We start from the raw sequence: 17696 nt of genomic DNA, 5'->3' as shown, positions 1-17696 counted from the left end.
ATATGGCTGACGCCCTGGACTCACTTGTAGTCTGCTGGTAGCTGGTTTTGGCTGGAGGTTAGCTGGTCAAAGCTGGCTTCTTCCTGGAACATAATACCCCATATCGCTGAGCTAAGAGTCAGTGTGGGAGAGGACAATGGTTGTGGACCCAAGGTGGTCATTGCTTGGGGCCGTTGAAGCAGTCATTCCACTGCAGATAAAAGGAGTTGGAGGAGAGGGATTGAGCTAGAGACAAAATTTAAAGGGAGGCCATGAAAGGAAGGAGATTGAGAAAGTAAAATGAGAATGAAAGATACCTAGGTAGAAAACGAGAAGAGGAAGAGACATGGAAGAGATAGAGTGACTAATCTGAAGAGAGGGCAGAATTGCTGGAGGGCCTGCAGACAGCAGGTCTTCTGTCCTGGAAAACAAATTCTCATATAAAGTATCCCTGACAGCAAAATAGGTTTTTCCAATCAAGATCAATATAAACTCAAGCTCTACTTTGAACATGGGAAAGGAAGAAACACAATGAATTACAATAAAATTACTTGGTAAAAAGTTCACACCTTGCAGAGAACACCAAGTCCTAGATGTTGGAGTATGAAAGCAAGTGAGAATCCCAGAAGCAAAGATTCCATTCCTGCTTCAAGCTGGTGCCTGTTCATACTGCTTAAAAATTATAACGACCTTGTCTTATCAGGATGTGCAGAAAAAACTTGAATTGGGTTTTGGTTTCTATGCTTTTTCCATCCTTCTGTCTTCTTTAGCTGTGAGTATATCTTAACTGTACATGGCATGTATAGCACACTGAACATGGAATGGAAAGGTGGCTGCAGCCGAATGCCTGTTAAGAAAATATATGAATACTGAATACTGTTTAGTAAAGTCACTAAATGAAGTATATCAGACCTTCATTTAGTAAATGAGCTGTTAGGGACAGAAATCTTTATGCATGTTTTTGTAGATGTTTGTTTGTCTGTTTGTTTCCATTTCCAAATATCAGAATATTTCTAAATGCCGCTTAAGAATAGGTCATGCTGAAATAAAATTTGCACATGCCTTTACATTGTTTAATAGAGGACTGGAATAGTATATAAATGCAAAATGTCCCTTCCTGCATATTACTGTGGTCTTTGTTACGTGGCTAACACAAGGAGGTCTGAGTAATAGGTTCTCTAATGAACTACCCACAGATCACCCCACTTCTACCTAAAAAAATGTGCATGTATTTTTCCCTTTTTTTAATTATTGCCCTTTTTATATTAAAAATGGTTCATCCCCATTTTTATTCCTGTAAAGCTGGTTACAGAGAATCATATGCCAATGATTCTTTTCTAAATCTAGAAAAACTGACTCCAAGAGTTTGTCTCATTTGTAATTGTTGTATCATTTTTAATTTATTCTCAACATGTCCTAATATCTTTCAAGTGTAAATTTTACCAATGTCAATCATATTCAGATTTGGGCTCCACTGGGGCTCAGATTTAGGAAATGTGACCTTGGGATGACCCGCATGAGCTTCAAACAGCATCCTTTGCCTGTTGCTGTGTTTAGCTGCATATCAGTCTCAATGGTATCGTTCTATTAACGTATGTTCCACAGGGCACTTATCTGTCTTTCCCTAGGTCCGGTGGGCATAAGACCACCAGAAATGAGGATTTAAAAATGATTTTATTTTAAATGTCTATAATGAAGCATTTTTGGAAGATACGTAGAGTAGGTGTCCTCTCAGAGGACAGTTGCTCTCACCTCCCCGTGCCACCCATCTGACCAGGGCACGCCCATCGCTTCACCCGGAACAGCACTCCATTGGGTTATTTTAGGTCCTTTTATGTTTTAGGTCCTTATTCTCTAATCTCTTCTTCTTCTCCATCCCCTCATCCTCACCACAAAAGAAGATGACTGCACTTGCAGCGAATGGAACCCACCCCAATGCCTGGCAATCTGTTTTTCCTTTTGCAGATCCCCGTCTCGGTAACGCAGATAAGCTCAACCAACCACCCGGTCAAGGTGGGGCTGTCGGACGCATTCGTCGTGGTCCACAAGATCCAGCAAATCCCCGGTAGGTAGGACACGGGCCGTGGCACAGTGGGAGCCTGCGGGGCTGCAGGGAAAGGAGGCCCGCCTCAGGCAGGTGACACTGAGCGAATGAGTCGTTTCGCCATTGCTTCGTGTTGACCACTGTCAGGGACATGCCCGAATGTTCTTTCACCCGGAATCAGCGTGGCTGGTCCCTGACGCTCTCTGCCCAAACGCAGCTCATCAACAAGGCTGTCCCTGGCCACCCTAGAGAAAATAGCCGTCCCCAACCCACACCACCGTGATATAACCCTCAGGGGTTGTACCTCCCTGTTGCTCCTGAGCTAATATTTTAGGTAAAGAGAAATTCAGTAGCCATGCCAAGAACGGTACTTTTACATTCTTTGGGATCGTCTGCTTGGTTGCGCAGATGTATTTCTTTCATTAATAAGAAGAAGAACATAAAACAGAGCCAAATTATTTGACTGATGGATATATGGCGTTCCGTGTGTTTTTTTTTATTTTATTTTAAATAAATTTCTCAGCAAAATAGCAGCTTTGGGCTATTTTATATTTGATAAATTTGTATAAAACTGTTCAGGGGTCTGAAAGAAAGGAGAATTTAAGTCTCAGTTTAGGTGAATTCAAAATTTTGGTGAGAATATATCTAGCAGAGAAGTTATGGATTTTCTTTGTTTATTTTAGCCCATCTATTCTACTTGACATTTGTGAGTAAACATATTTGTGTTACTGTTGACAGCTGGCCATCATTTTAGAGAATAAAAATTTTAACTGCCTTTTGTAATTGTTCTGATCATGTAAATCACCATCCAGGGAAATTCCTATTTTTAAATCTCTACTTCAAGAACAGTCCTGAGACAAGCTGGGGTTGCTAACGAGGGAAAGGGGTACATTTGCTTATCTGTTTCCTAGCTCTTACTTGTTAAACGCAAGGGATAATAATAAAATACTTTCATGATTAGCTCATTTCTTCCCTTTCATTTCTTTTTCTTTTTTCATTTCTTTAGAGTGGTAACTGTAATTTATCTCATGCATATGCTTTTAGGACTTGACCTAATTATATTTGATTAGGTCATCCCTCTAATATAGAAAGCAAATGGGGTGAAAATTATTTAGACTTCTTAGAGCAATGGAGCAGATGGAAAGATTATAGGGGTTATTTTGCAGCTGCTTTCTAGAATTATATACATACATGGCAGTTGTGCTTAGAGAAGAACGTGAGTCCTCCCAGGGGCTTCTCCTCATTAGCTGAGAATTTGTGGGAGGTAAAATCCAAGTAAACCATTAAGTCAAGGCACATTTTCCAGAAACTCAACTGTGAACAAAGCAAGTATATATTCATATGTGTAGGAACCCAAATTTCCCTCGGGCGCTAGGGTCCTAGAATGTAACCATATGCCCCTTTATATACAGTAAAAGGGTAACCATTATGTTTTGGGGGAAGATATCTCCCTAGCTTTAATTTAATTGAATGAATTGGTAGAATTTATGTGAATTTTAAGAATAGAATATATCTAAAGTTTAGGGCTCAGCATTCACCTCAAATAATTACTCAAGTTTCCCTTGGGCAAACTGACCAGGGAAGCTAGGATGACATTCACATTTCCTGTTGGCCTTGTCCAATCTTGGCAAAATTAGCCAAGAAGCACTAGAATTTCTGAGCACCAATCCATTCACCCTCCCTGCCTTTAGGTTGCACTATATTTGAAGGGGAAAATTTGGATTGATGGTTCTATGAAGCAGTCTTTCTGGGAACAGAAACATTTAAATCTACTTAGAAACCTCTTCCCACATTTGTCAGGTGACAGTGTGTTACGTGCGCTTCTGTATATCAGGAAAAATATGGCTGCATTGTGTTCCCAGCTTTAAAAAAAAAATCTATTTATCTACATCAGAGATTAGGATAACCCAGGATTAGCATAATTCAAGTTATGCAAATATTGCTTTTTTCCTAAAACATAAAAGATGATTCCTAGACATCTGTATATGTTTTTTATTTTCACAATCAAAATTTCTATAAATATTTAAGTCTTTTTCAAAATCCTGCTCCCATAATGAACAACCTCATTATCAGGAAAGCCATCTATCTTCCTAAGGAACTTAAATTTTCGTCTCTTACCCTTTCTCTCTTCTCCTGAGCAAATTTAGGGAACAGCCGATCATTGTCTTAAGAACCGGATGGTTTCGTTCCTTCTCGGAGGTGCATTCCGTAGGACCCCGTTCTCGTGAGCTCAGTCTTCTGCTCTTTCAAGCCTTCTGGTTGCGTAGTTATCCAATCTCAGCCTTGTCTTCATCCAGCCGCGGCCCCACGGGAATGTAACCTACGCCCTCGAGCCCCCAGGGCGTCCACTGTGGGCCACCCTCGCCAGCCGGGTTAAAGGGCAGGTGAAGCACTTGAAGAGCTGGCGGGCCAATTCGGTTTATTCCGAAGTACCTCCCGCCCCAACCCCACAGCTCCACAACCACAAAAAGGCTGTTGTCAGTTTGTAAAGGCTTCAGCAGAGTCGAAGAGATGATGCTGATGTAACTTGCAGGCAGAGTTAACTAAGGTAGCCTTTAGCTTAAAAAAAGGTCAGGAGATCTTAGCATTTAAAATACCAAAGGGAATTCAGACATTGTCAGTAAATTGAGAAATAGTCCTGAGCTTGCAAAGGAAATGATTTTGCTCCTTCAAAAACAAATGAGAAAGTGCATGGTGAAATCAATTCATATATATTTTTTGTTTCATAATTTATAATATATATGTATTTGCTATATATATATCATATATACTATTTTCTTAAGCTGAAAATTAGTTAGAAATCTAGAAAGCTTAAGGGATGTGGTAGCTGCTACAGAAGGTGAGAGCATTAGCATTTTGTTTAATGTGGGTCACTCTCTCTGTGTCCGGGGAGCATCTGGGCACCTGACAGGCGATGCCTAAAGCACACAGCCCCGGCCACAGGGCAGCTCTCTCCTTTGGGGACTCCTGTTTCACTCACCATCTCCATCAAGACTGTAAAAGTCAGAGGTGCAGGCAGGTGGGCACGGGGGTTCCATTCGGGAGCACCCCGTCTCTCTCCCTGTCTCTAGAATTCCGATTCTTTCTGGCTGTGACAGCATCTGTGCTTTATGAAGTTCCGTTGGTGTCTCAGTGAGTCTGTCTGTTCAGTGATGTCTCGGCACAGTAATAGCTGTGAAAAGCAGTCCTAAGTGCAGTGACCTTGGCTAGTCATTGAAGAAGGCAAGTGAAAGATATCACGCTTTGATTAGAAACAGCGCATTCTAATACTGAGGAATTAATAAAATAACAGAAAGCCCAAAGACGAAAGTTTAAATTACCTGTAAGCCTACAACAGAAAGATTGCAACAGGCATTTCCATGGGTTTGCTTGTAGCAGCACACACACAAACACACACGCACATACTAAGTAAATTGGCATCACATTGAACATGCTTTTGTCACCTGTTTTTCCCTTTACACAAAATACATCTTTCTATGCTGTTAAATACCCTAGCTAAAGTGTGGCCATCAATAACTGCAACTGGTTCTTTTGCGTCATAATTTATGCAACCAGTCTCTTCCACGGTTGGTGTCGTTTGCATTTCGTTTTAATTATCAACAGCACAGTGTTAAACTCCCTTGTTCTTAACTTTTTACACATTATCTCAGCTGAGTCTCAAAAACAAAATGAGCTTGTGGAATTTGAATGCTAATGATTTTGTGTATTTTGACAAATTGCTTTCTGTAAAGGTTGTACCAGTTTACTCCCCACAAACATTGTACTAAATCTCCCATTTCCCCAAATGTTCTCAGATTCTATTATCACTTTTACAACTTGCAGACTTCAAAACAAGGCGTTTCACTGTTGCTCTAGTTGTCTTTTGTTGAGCAGAAAGTTTGAACAATGCTGCACTTTCTTAGGCCATCTGTAATTTCAACGACTTCTTGTTAAATAGCTCCATTAAGTAATTCTTTCTAAACCTTGGCTTTTATCCCTCCAAATCCTCTTATTCAGCTAGCAGAGATTTTCCTGGATAGACAGACAGTCCTCGCTAGGTGCCACTCGCCCTTGATGGCTTCAATTTAGCGTCTCAGGTTGCAGGCTTCATCTCCAGGGTTCTGACCTTCTCCGTCACGCTCACTGGGCCTCCTCTACCCTCTGAGCTTAATGAGCTTAACATTTCCAGCAAGAAACCCAGAAGTTCTGCTCCTTCCATGCTCTTTCCACTGTGGGCCTTTTCTTTGGAAAATGTAAAGCTGCGTCATTTTTATAACATGAAAGTCATTTTAACTCACCCAGGCAGAATTCCAATACCAGAACCTGGTCAGAGAGCAGTTGACCTAATTGGAGATGGTTCTGCTCTACGCTCGAATGCTGACTCTGAAACCCGCATCATGTGACACTTGATGCTCCATCCACCGGCTGTGCCGTGGGGAGCTCTTAGAAGGGTCAGCCCTTTCTTGCCATCATCTGCTCTTTTCCACTGATTTATCTACCCAGTGCTATGAGTGTGTCTTCATTTTGTTGGTTATTATTCTTCACAGCTCAGGAAGAAACATCAGCATCTTCAAAAATAAAATTGACAGTTAATTTGGAGAACAAATATATTAAAAACTAGTTAGAGGCTCAGTGAGCTCTTTGAGGGACGTTGTATGTGTTTTACTGTGTACGTGGGCTCTCTATGAGCTCACAGACAAGGTGGCGATTTATCAAAGAAGTTGACCAAAATTATGTTTACACACTGAATAGAATCCCCTTAGCAAATAAAACCAAATAGAGCTTTGCTTATGCATATGCAAAATGTCTTAAGCTGGCTGGATTGCTCCCTGGGCTGGCTGAGCTGAGCCACAGCTGAGCTGCCCACGGCCAAGGAGCAGCTTAGTGCTCCCTCAAGACCCGGCTAGGGACACTGAGGGATTGGAGTCTTAAAGTGATCTAATCAACTAATTAAATTAACTAATTAAATTAAATTAAACTGATTAAAGAGCCATGTAACTAGCATTCACCTGATGGGACACACTGAAAAAACACACCACAGACAGGTGCTAAAATATGATGTAGAATTTCTACAAACACATTCTTTTCATTTCCTCTTTGTTTTAAAATTTGAGATATGATTAAATAGAAAATTTTCAAATGTGTTGTTTATTTTCCCCAGAGCAAACAATCTGTAGTTCTGATTTGGTGGTAGGACACGCTTAATTACTCAGCAAGTGTAATTAAAAAGATTTCGTCAAATCTAAAAAGAGAAATGATCTTAGAAACCCTGAGGCATGTTTTTCTTTGATAATATTTTTTATAACCCATCTCAGACCCTTTCAGAGGAACAGAGCCTTGCTTCTTAATATCGGTCATCAGGGTCATTTAATTCATTTAAGGACAGATCAATCTACAAATCCTTCAATAGATTGTCATCTTATCTTCTCTTTCCTCAAAATGGAGTATGCTTCAAACTTATTCATCTTACAGAAGATAAAATTGATTCTGTTTACAACTGATTCTCAAGTGTGCACTCCCTCACCAAAAACTCAACAAAAGGAAAATTCAATAGATGACAAGTTTTTCATATGCAATTATAAAAATAATGCAAAAAAACAATTCCGAGGTAGAAAGAGAGCACTATGCAAAATTTCTTATTGCTTTAATACCTACGTTTCTAACATATGCTATTTATTTTGTGTTTCAAAGAGTGACTTGATTTTTAAAGAGCAGTAAAAATTTAAAAATCATCTGATATTTGATATCACTGATAAGGCAATTTTAACATACTGGAGGATTTTTCTACAATTTCAATGAAATAAAAAAGCATTATTTCAGGGACTTGCAGTTGCTATAACTAATTAAGTGATTAGTTATTTAACTGATATTTGTCTTATACAATAATCTCACATAGTAAATTGATATTTACCTAGACACAAGATTCTGGGCAAAAATAGATATTTCCTTTCCATTCATTCTGATCTTAACCTTAATCTTTCTAACCCTAATCAGTTCAGGCAGGCACAGAAAGGGCTATTACGTTATCAAATGTGTGTGTGATTTATTTATATTCCTTTAAGTAAATTCTTACCAATTTAAATTGTGTTTCTCAATTTCTTTAATAAAATTTGAGGTATTTTTTAAAATATATAATCCTAAAGGTCATGGAAAGGATTTTAATATATTTTAAAAATTTAAGACATGTAAACAATTATTTGTTGAACAAATATTTATTAGCTACAGGATTTATTGGTCTAAAGAAAAGAAACCAAACTTACCATTCTTCATTTTATTTAAAATAGTGAATCCAAAGCTCATCTTTGCAGAACTCCATACTGGCTCACCTCACTGTGGGAGACACTGGAGAGCAGCCAAAGCAGTTCCCAAAAACAGTCTGTGCTGAATGCTTCTATCCAGTTCTATCAGTCCTTTCTGTTTTTAAGTATAACTTCAGATATTACAGTTTCCCCTTTTCTCTTTCATATTTGCCTTCAAATCCATACATTCCCATTCCTTAATTATTTTTTATAAATTCTTACACATGGTGAGCATTTTTAACTCCTATTTCCTTATCAAACTAAGGATATTTCTATTTTAACATCAACTGGTTACCTCCTTAGGAGAATGCTTGCATGTTAATTTTTTTCAATTGAAGTTTGCATGAGGACACTTAGTTTCTTGAAGGTCTAGAGTTTCTTTCCTCCTATGAGTGCCAAAAATCTAAGTGACATACGATTAAGGACTTCTATTCAAAAATTCGATTTTAAAAGACAGAAATCGTACCACACTTCTTCACACAGTTTCACAGAGTCATAGTTTTCTTTCTGCCAGGCAAAATTGGGAATTAATATTTTTATAATTGCATATCACCAATCTCTGTGTGAGTCCCAGGACTAGCCAGGAGGCAGTGGTCGGGCGTGGTGGAAGGGCAGATGGCCAGATGGTCAGGAATGGGCAGGGGTACAAGTGGTCAATTGCGAAGGCTGTGTCAGGGGATCCCTCAGCCATTGGCCAGCAGCCTGCCAGGACCCTGCAGCACTTCCCTCCCCAGGGTGGCTGTGGTTCTCTTCTTGGGCAAAGTGTTCACTGAAGGAGTCAGGAGGTGCAGCTTCTTTAAGTCACCAGCACAATGTGGACAGAAGGAGGAGAGAGGAGAGGCTTGTTTTCAGCTGCAGTTCCTGATTCTCCTCATGCATTTACAGGTCTTTTGTACAACCTGCACATTTGGGGTTCAGCAGTGTCCTGAAATCTTACCTTGGGCAAGGGAATCGTGATGTTGGAGGAAATCCTCCTAGGTTCCCACTAGCAATTCAGGGTCACCTAGATTTTCTGTTCTCCTGACCAATGCTGCATGACATTTTTCTTTCATAGAACTGTTCTACAGAGGGAGTAAAACCACAGGGTTGAGGCTGAAGCATCTTCTGGCTGTAGATGACCTACTCCGTAGCTCCGACTCTCTAATTCCATTAGTACCTGCATTTTGACATGGAAGCTGAGAACTGCTGCCAGTCACACCTCACTTTATCTGAGGGTGTGGGATGAGGCTTGCCCCGGTGCAGTGCAGCTATTCGCCTTGGAGAGCACTCAGGAGATGCTGCTGGGTGTTGCGTTCCAGTTGACCTAAAAGAGAAAGATCAAATAACCACTTGGGGCAAATCGTTAGGTGTTTGGCAATCCATAAACAAAGAAATGCCAGCAAAGGATTTATTTGATGTTTCAGACAAAAATCATAATATATTTATACAGGGTGAGAATAGGCCCGTTTTGAGGAGATTATGCACATATTCAGTAGGAGAATATTAGCTTTCCAAATGGGCAAGTAAATGACATCAAAACTAATCATGCTGTTTAACTATATAGCTTTTATAATGTGACTGTGTGGTTGTGAAAACCTTGCAGCAGATGCTCCCTTTATCTAGGGTATGGACAGATGAGTAAAAAAATAAAGACAAATAAATAATAGAGGATACAAGGGGGAAAAATTGGGGTAGATTGTGTTACTAGTGGTAATGAGAGGGAGCGGTGAGGGGTATGGGATGTATGGGTTTTTTTTCTTTTTTATTTGTTTTTCTAGAATGATGCAGATGGTCTAAAAATGATCATGGTGATGAACACACAAATATGTGTTGATATTGTGAGCCATTGATTGTATAATTTGGATGGACTATATGATGTGTGAAGATATCCCAATAAAAATATTTTTAAAACTTTTTTTAAAAGTAAAAAAAAAAAAAAACTACTCATGCCACAGAGAAGTCATTATTCCAAGTTCATTTCATCTATCCGACCTTTACCGGGATGGATTCCTCATGTTGTCACATGAGCCCCTCCCCATGCTGATGATACTGCTCACACTTTCCAAAAAATACAATGCAACATTTGTGCTTTGACTCAGTTCACCTTCTGGATTTGATGACTGAATTAGATGTTCTATGGGTTAATCTGTTCAGAGGTTTTATTTCATTTTTTTAAAACCTAATCAATGACTGTTATAGTTGACCTTGGTTTTGTAAAGTTGTAAGAAAGAAGTTGAAGCTGTATCACCACCACTAAAAACTGAATATTTAGTTCAACTTTATTTTGGCTTAATTTTCGAAGGAGACACATAAGCTAAATATATTTCTGGACTCAAATGAAAGCTTCAAGTATTGGCAGGGGCTGCGGGTAAATACACTCCGAATTACTTGATTTTGGCAGGATATACCCCCTGTGAAATGCCACAAATGACCATTTGGAAGCTGTCACTAGTTGGCAGGCCATCAACCAAAAATCATTCTCATTAATTTGGGATTTCTTAAATCTATCTCCTTCCCAGTAGCTGGAGGTCTCTGAGCAGGTAACAGAGCCAGCACAGTGGAACACTCACGCTTTCCCTTTCCCCCCACGTGCATGAGGGATCGTCAGCTCCCATGAACTTCAGAGTATAACTGTGTGAGCAGTGAGTATAATATGAAATATTTTAAAGTAAGTTTTCAGCATCTACTAAGACAGTAGACACTGTATAAACTTTAATAGAAAGACCCATAAACCTTCAACTCATGGTCTTATCGAAAGATTAAGTTAGATCTTAAAAAAGATCTTATTTAATTCCCAGGCTAAATTGTTTAGCGAAATATACAGGAAAGGTACAGATCGGACCCATCCTATTTAGACAAACACAGAAGCCAAGTCATGTTTTCATTTGCCATAAAAGTTAAAAAGACAAAAGATTCATGATTCATGTGCATCACAAGAACTTGCTAAATACCATGAACCCAATATTCTCTCTAATTTTTGATCAAGTTTACACCTTGAAGAGTTTGTATGCCCCTCCGTCAAGAAGCAATGACGTGGTTCGGGCTTGTAGACAGTGTTTTCCTGTCTGGCAACCGGAGGAGCACACAAACTTTCCAAACTCAATAAGTGGCTCCAGAACCACCATTAGCTCCAGAGGGCTCCTTCTGGCCCGTCCTGCATGCCTCTCTGGAGTAGGAGTTCACTGGGAAAAATCAGGAATGGGTGAGGGGAAGTGAATGGAGGAGACAAGTGATATTTGTGTGTTGTCAGCAAGCGTTTGCTTCCCGCTGGTGGGGAGGCCAGCTCCTCCGTGCCTACCTAAGGCACGACCTGGACCGTGTGCCCACTGGCCTGTGGCCTGGAGAGGACAATTGTTGGGTCTGCTGACATTAATCAAAATTTGGCTTTCTCTAAGATAAAATGGAAACTATTTTAGAAGCTTAATTCCAGGGTCCTTGCATGGTCTCAGTGAGTTTAGAGCTGTAGAAATGAGATCCTGGCTTGCAGGATGGGACCAGTGCGTTTCTCGAGGCTTGCCATGTGGCAACCACACAAGACTTACACCTAATTTTATTGACCTAAGCAATTCCACGTACATGGCATTTTAGTCCACAGAATACTTCTCGGATATACGTACTGTCACCCTATTGTATATGGGAATAAACTGAGGCATGGAGATGCTAATGAATGAGATATCAAGAAGCAAAACTGGGATGTAAACCCAGGCAGACTGATTCAGAGTGTGTATTACTACCCAGTGTGATATACTGCTTCCCATGATTGCATACCTTGTTGCTTTTAAAATAATGCATACATCCCAAACAATTCCAGGTAAATATGACATTATTAGGGAAATGCACTCCAACCGTTAACAATCATTCCGAAAGCCAAAAAAAGGCTGATAACATGACATTTCCATGCACCCCAACCCAGGCAAACTTATTTGTATGTCTTAGTTTTTTTTAAGGTATTTAAAAATATATATCGTCAACAATGCTGTGTTGTGGTAGAATATGTTATGCTGCATTTATGAAGTTTTTAATGATTAATATTCCTGTCAAATTCTCCATCTAACCTCTTCCTCGGGTTCATTGCTGAATATGCTGTTGAATGACTATAAATCATTTTATGCTATATAACTGCTAATTATTAAGCGTCCTCAGATGTATTATATATTTAATAAATACAAATACTGATAGTTAAAATGATTTAAATATCATTTACTTTTATTAAATAAAGTTATTCTAATTAGTCGGGCAAAAAATAACTTTATGCTGTAAAAAGCTCTTAAATTGCTGCTCCTCCCCTTTGGACTCACTTTAGCTTTAGTTTTAGAGAATGATGTCATTTCACCTTCTTCCTTTCACATGTCAAAATATGTGACTTATCAAGAAGGGCCTCGGGCAGACTTGGTGATGGGGACTCGTAGTCCTGCCAGCCACACGAAGTATCTAAGACCCAAATCAACATTTTTCAATTTCATTGATAAAAAGGCCTCCAGGGATGTGCAGCCATCACTTCAGGTTTTTATAATCAATCACTTCAATGGGTGAAGGTCTCAGGTGAAAAGCACGTGCATCTGCATTCTTTATTCCATCCCTGCAGTTTATAGGGGGGAATGTTGGAAGTTGAATTTTTCCATTTCATCTTTATAGATGTTCGAAGAAGAACCATTTATGAATACCATCGTGTTGAGCTGCAAATGTCCAAGATAACCAACATCTCAGCTGTGGAGATGACCCCATTGCCCAGTAAGTTGACATGTGAGGATAGAGGGGAGGAGAAGACGATGTGTAAGCTCGCCACTCTGAGCTTCTCACAATGATGGGGCAGAGTGCGTACGTGGCAAGCCTGGGTGCTCGGTGCTGAGTGTGCAGGGCAGATGAATGGTTTCTATTTGGTTGAGCTGTTGCCTTTTTTCCCATGTGGCCAAGTCGGTCTTGACGAGTCTTCCATGCTCTCCTCTCTCCCAGCCTGTCTCCAGTTTAATGGCTGTGGACCCTGTGTGTCTTCTCAGATCAGCTTCAACTGCAGTTGGTGTAGCAAACTGCAAAGGTAAGTGATAAAAAGAATAATACAACTTCAAAAGACTTTTTGCCCTACTCTTCAGTTGAACTTTAAATGTATGCCAGGTGTGTAGATTATGTAAGTATTACTATATGTGTGTGTGTAATGAAACTCACATGACCAAAATGCAAAAACTAAATGCTCAGGAATGGGAATTTTAGTATTCCCCTTTGTCTGATTGCTCAGAATTACCAGGAGGCTTCATAGTCGATGCGGTCATTATCTGACATATATTTATAATCAATGTGGAGCTTAAGTTATGTGATCGATGTAATTGAAGAATGTATAAAAAGGATGCTTTTGAACAATATTCTACAGAAAGCATCACGTGAAATACCTCTACGCTAGCAAGGATGGCTTATGCATAATCACATATTAGTAAATTCTGAAAAAATATCTAAAAGGTCCCCAGCAAAATTTGAGATGATGTATGAGGCTGATGGATAAAGTGAGTGTAACTGGCTTCTACACAAATGGAACCCGTGGTTTGGCCCCCGTGTTATAACTGACTTTGAAACTTAAGCTGTAAAACTTACTACTGAAATTTACTAATTTTCATCAGTAGCAAAGAGGATATTCCCATCCCAAGAGTTTTTCAGAGACTGTATGATCATTTGTTGGAGAGACAGGGTGGAGAGGGTTTCACTTGTCCACAATCTCTTGGATGTATTTGGTCCCAAGCCCTGGAAACAGGGACTGAACCACGGATGGGTGCTCCCTGCCCCCCTGGAGCTTCCATTCTGTGTGGGGATGACCCCGCACAACTTCAGGGCCTGTGAAGGGTCTCCTTTGACTCCCAGAAGGAGCCCCCGGTTCCTGCTCTTAGATGAGTGGCCCTTGTGAGCTCTCATTTTCTCAGCATCTTCCTGCTGTTCATTCACTACAAAGGCATGTTCAGGAATAGCTCAGAGATGTTGACATGTGGAGACTAGAATGCCAGCTCCTTGGTAACAAGCTCTGAAGCAGTCTTCACTGGCTAACTTGGGGGTAACCACTGCAGGACTGTGGGGAGAACAATATTACTCATTAAACCTGCCGCCATGTCTTCATTTTCATGTGTGGTTCCAGGCATTTTCTTAGTAAAATGAATTTCAGATCACCAAGCAGGCAGGCAGTTATCATTTTCAAAAGTTTAACTTAGCAGTGTATCCCGAGTAGGAGGGATGGCTGTGAAATCAAGGGTTTGCGGTTATTTGCATTCATATTTTGCTGAGATTCTATAATATTCCGTGCATATCAGAATCAGTTTAGACAACAACCATAGGGGATCTGAAGAGATGGCACTTTAATATGTATGCTGAAGCAATACTGAGCTCAGAAGTGAAAAGGCCCTGAAGAGTTCAACAGAAGGTGCTGGTGGAGGATGCATGGACCTACCTCGGGATCCAGTCTGGCACTTATCTCCCCTGAGAACATCCCTGAGCCACTGTGGGGCCATCCGTGTCCTCTCTGGACTTCTGGGCCACCCTCTTAGCACTCAGCAGAGGCTGTGGACATTCTTCACTGTCTCCTTTGCTGGGCTCTAGCTGTTTAATTTTTCTTACATCCCCAGAGTCTAAGAAGCCACCTGGTACTGCAGAAGAATTACATGAATGAATGACTTGCGAGTAGAAGGTCAAGGCTAGCTTTGTCTGGGAATGAGGGATTTCCCACGGGGACTGTCAGTGCTAAACCTAGGTACATCTCAGGAAAACCAGGACGATTGGCACCCCAGGCAGAGTGCTGTTAGAGTAATTCTCTACTGAAATAATATCATGGTAAATGAAGGTTTGCAGACTAGTTGAGAAATCTACCTCCCACTAATTCTTTCATTTATGCTTTTATATTTTTTTTGGGGGGGGGCGGATATATGTTTAAAGTTTCAACCAGTTTGGGCCATCAAAAGATATCCACAGGTTGAAAGCTGCCTGTATTGTTCGCACCTCTCTCTTTTTTGGAGCTTTCTCTGCCAGACACCGTGCCAAGGGGCTTTTCACGTATTATAGTTAACTCATAAGCATGCAGGAGTTAAGGTGTTTGAGCAGGGTCTCACCTTGATCTGTGGATACCCGAACCTGTGATCTGATCCTTTATCTGTCCTACCTCATACCTGTCAGGCTGCTGGTATACCAAGCGAGTAACTCTTAAGTGGTAGACTTTCCACTGAGAAATGGCTCTTTTAATAATTAGTACTGCAAGAAAGTTATTTGGCTTTGAAATTGGCACAAGAAAAATGCAGAAGAGAATGAAGCAAAGCCTAAGACTTTTGTGTATTTTGAAAGCACCACTTTTTAAGATTAATGGAGAACATAAAGGTGGAAATACATTTCAAGGAGGAAGGAATTCATCAAAGAACATTACAAAAATCATGAGTTTCTGCATGATACCATTTGATATTTTCTTGAATACCAAATATTGATTTAAAATCTTGAATTCATTTTTAATTCTTCAGCAACTGAGTTATAGACATATCACAACCTGTTTAATTAATTGTTTTAACGATGGCTCATTGCACTTTTGTTAAGGTTAATTTCCCCACTGTATTTTATTAATTTCTCCTTAGACATGGAAGCTTCAAAACTTTGCTTTTGCTACCCAGCAGCATTTCCCCAGACTGTAGAACTTTTATTACCAAATTCAATAAAACAAAGGAAGTCTTATCCTAAGGGGCACAAAAATTGCCTTAGCTGTTTTTCTTCCATTGCCCCTACTTTCTCCTTTGTGCTCATTTGTCCCTGAATGATAATCAGTTGGCAGTGATTACTGAACTCTTAAGTTGAACTTGCTCTAGAAAAGATAAGATAATTTTAATTGGTTTATTTCCTTTAAGTTCTGTTGCTCAGGGAGCCTGTACTGGCTTACCCGAGGTCTGGGAGAATTTGAGTGTTGGGAGAACCACTCTCAAAGCTCCATCCCTAGAGTACAAAGCCCATTTCTTCTCGGTGGGGTGGGAGAGCTCTGGTGTCTTCATTAAAAGCTGAGACAACCTAAACCAGTCACTTTGACCAAATCTTCTCTCTTCACTCATTCAGCAACAATTTTTGAGTGTTTGTTCAAGTTACTACTTGAGATGGTGAATTCAGTGGTGAATCACAGAGTCGAAATCACTTCTCTAAAAGTTACAGGCTGAGATTGGGGAGATGGACTTTAAGCAAATAGATAAATAGGGAATGGAGTTTGTAGTGATGGGTTTTATGGCAAAAGACATATAGCAAAATTAATATGAATTCCTGATGTTTGCTTAATGGCATCATGTGTGTGTAACCTTGTGCTTTTGAAGAAGCTTTGGCTTCATCAGCCATCATCATCCAAAAGTTGGTACTTAACTGAAGATGTATGTTGGCCCTTAAAATGTTTAGTCAGTCATTTATTTACTTAATTAAGTGAATACCTTCCACATACCAGGTGCTGGTTTAAACACTGAGGTTGTTAGAACAATAACCTACAACAAATGAATAATTAAACAAAATTCAGAAGATGATGAGGGATCCACTGAGCTTAAAAGAGCCAGTGGTTGCTCTGAACTGGGTGGTCTGGGAAGACTGCTCGGAGGAGGTGATGATTAACTTGAGACCTGAAGGATAAGGAGCCAGCCTCCCCACGGGGAGAGCAGAGAGCATTTCATTGTGGTAGGCAAGGGTGGTGGTCTGCAGGGAGTCCAAGCTTGATCTGCTGAGGAAAGACAAGGAGCTTAGTGGGTCAGGAGGCTGCGGGGGGCAGGGGGACAGTGGTGTGGGATGAAATCAGGCATGTGGCACCCAGTGCCAGGACACGATTGAGGCTCTGATTGCAGGGCTTTGTTGGTGTGCACCAAATGGCCACGGAGAGAACTAAGCTGAGGCAAACAGCAGCATGGCGGGTTGAGCATTGGGGAGTTCATCTTTGGTGCCCACTTCCGGAGGATTGTCCTGTAATATTTGCTTAGCTGCAGTCGAAGTAATAAGATTGAGACTGGTAGAAGCAACTGGGAATAAATATATTCCATGATTCCATCCATTACAAGAATCAGTAGAAAAGGCAGTACCTATATGAACGGTGAGGACATGAATCTCGGAATAGAAGCACAACGTATTTGTCTAAGAAGAAATATGAGATGAGGGAGAGAAGACTTTTCCTAACGGCTCTATATTTTTCCTGTCTTATTATTTCTCTTACATTTCCCTGCAGCACTGGTCATTATTTTCCCTTAATGAAATGGATTCCTCTGCAGTAACAGAAAAGGGAAGCAGAAAGAAAGGACCACACCTAACATAGTTCAGAGAATTTTGAAATGTATAAAGTCAGAAATATTGACTAAGAATTCACTAGCAATATGAAATGTATTATGAACCAAAATTAATTAAGGGTTAAGAAATGTTTGCACATAGGCAGAGCTGATTTTTTGAAAGTA

The 17696-nt window shown here is 40.2% G+C and overlaps 1 protein-coding gene across 1 annotated transcript in view; it reads left to right on the top strand.

Annotated features, from left to right (window-relative positions):
- The window catches only part of PLXDC2 (plexin domain containing 2), a 372398-nt gene that overhangs the window by 261239 nt on the left and 93463 nt on the right, over nt 1-17696 (top strand). The window contains exons 7-9 of the mRNA XM_077154385.1: nt 1945-2044; nt 12916-13011; nt 13234-13315. Of these exons, the coding sequence (XP_077010500.1) occupies nt 1945-2044; nt 12916-13011; nt 13234-13315 (278 nt within the window). The remainder of the gene's footprint in view (nt 1-1944; nt 2045-12915; nt 13012-13233; nt 13316-17696) is intronic.

The sequence above is a fragment of the Tamandua tetradactyla genome, chromosome 1 (assembly GCF_023851605.1).
Source record: "Tamandua tetradactyla isolate mTamTet1 chromosome 1, mTamTet1.pri, whole genome shotgun sequence".
Lineage (NCBI taxonomy): Eukaryota > Metazoa > Chordata > Mammalia > Pilosa > Myrmecophagidae > Tamandua > Tamandua tetradactyla.
The sequence above is the reverse complement of the archived record's forward strand: the minus strand, read 5'-3'. Positions and strand labels throughout refer to the sequence as shown.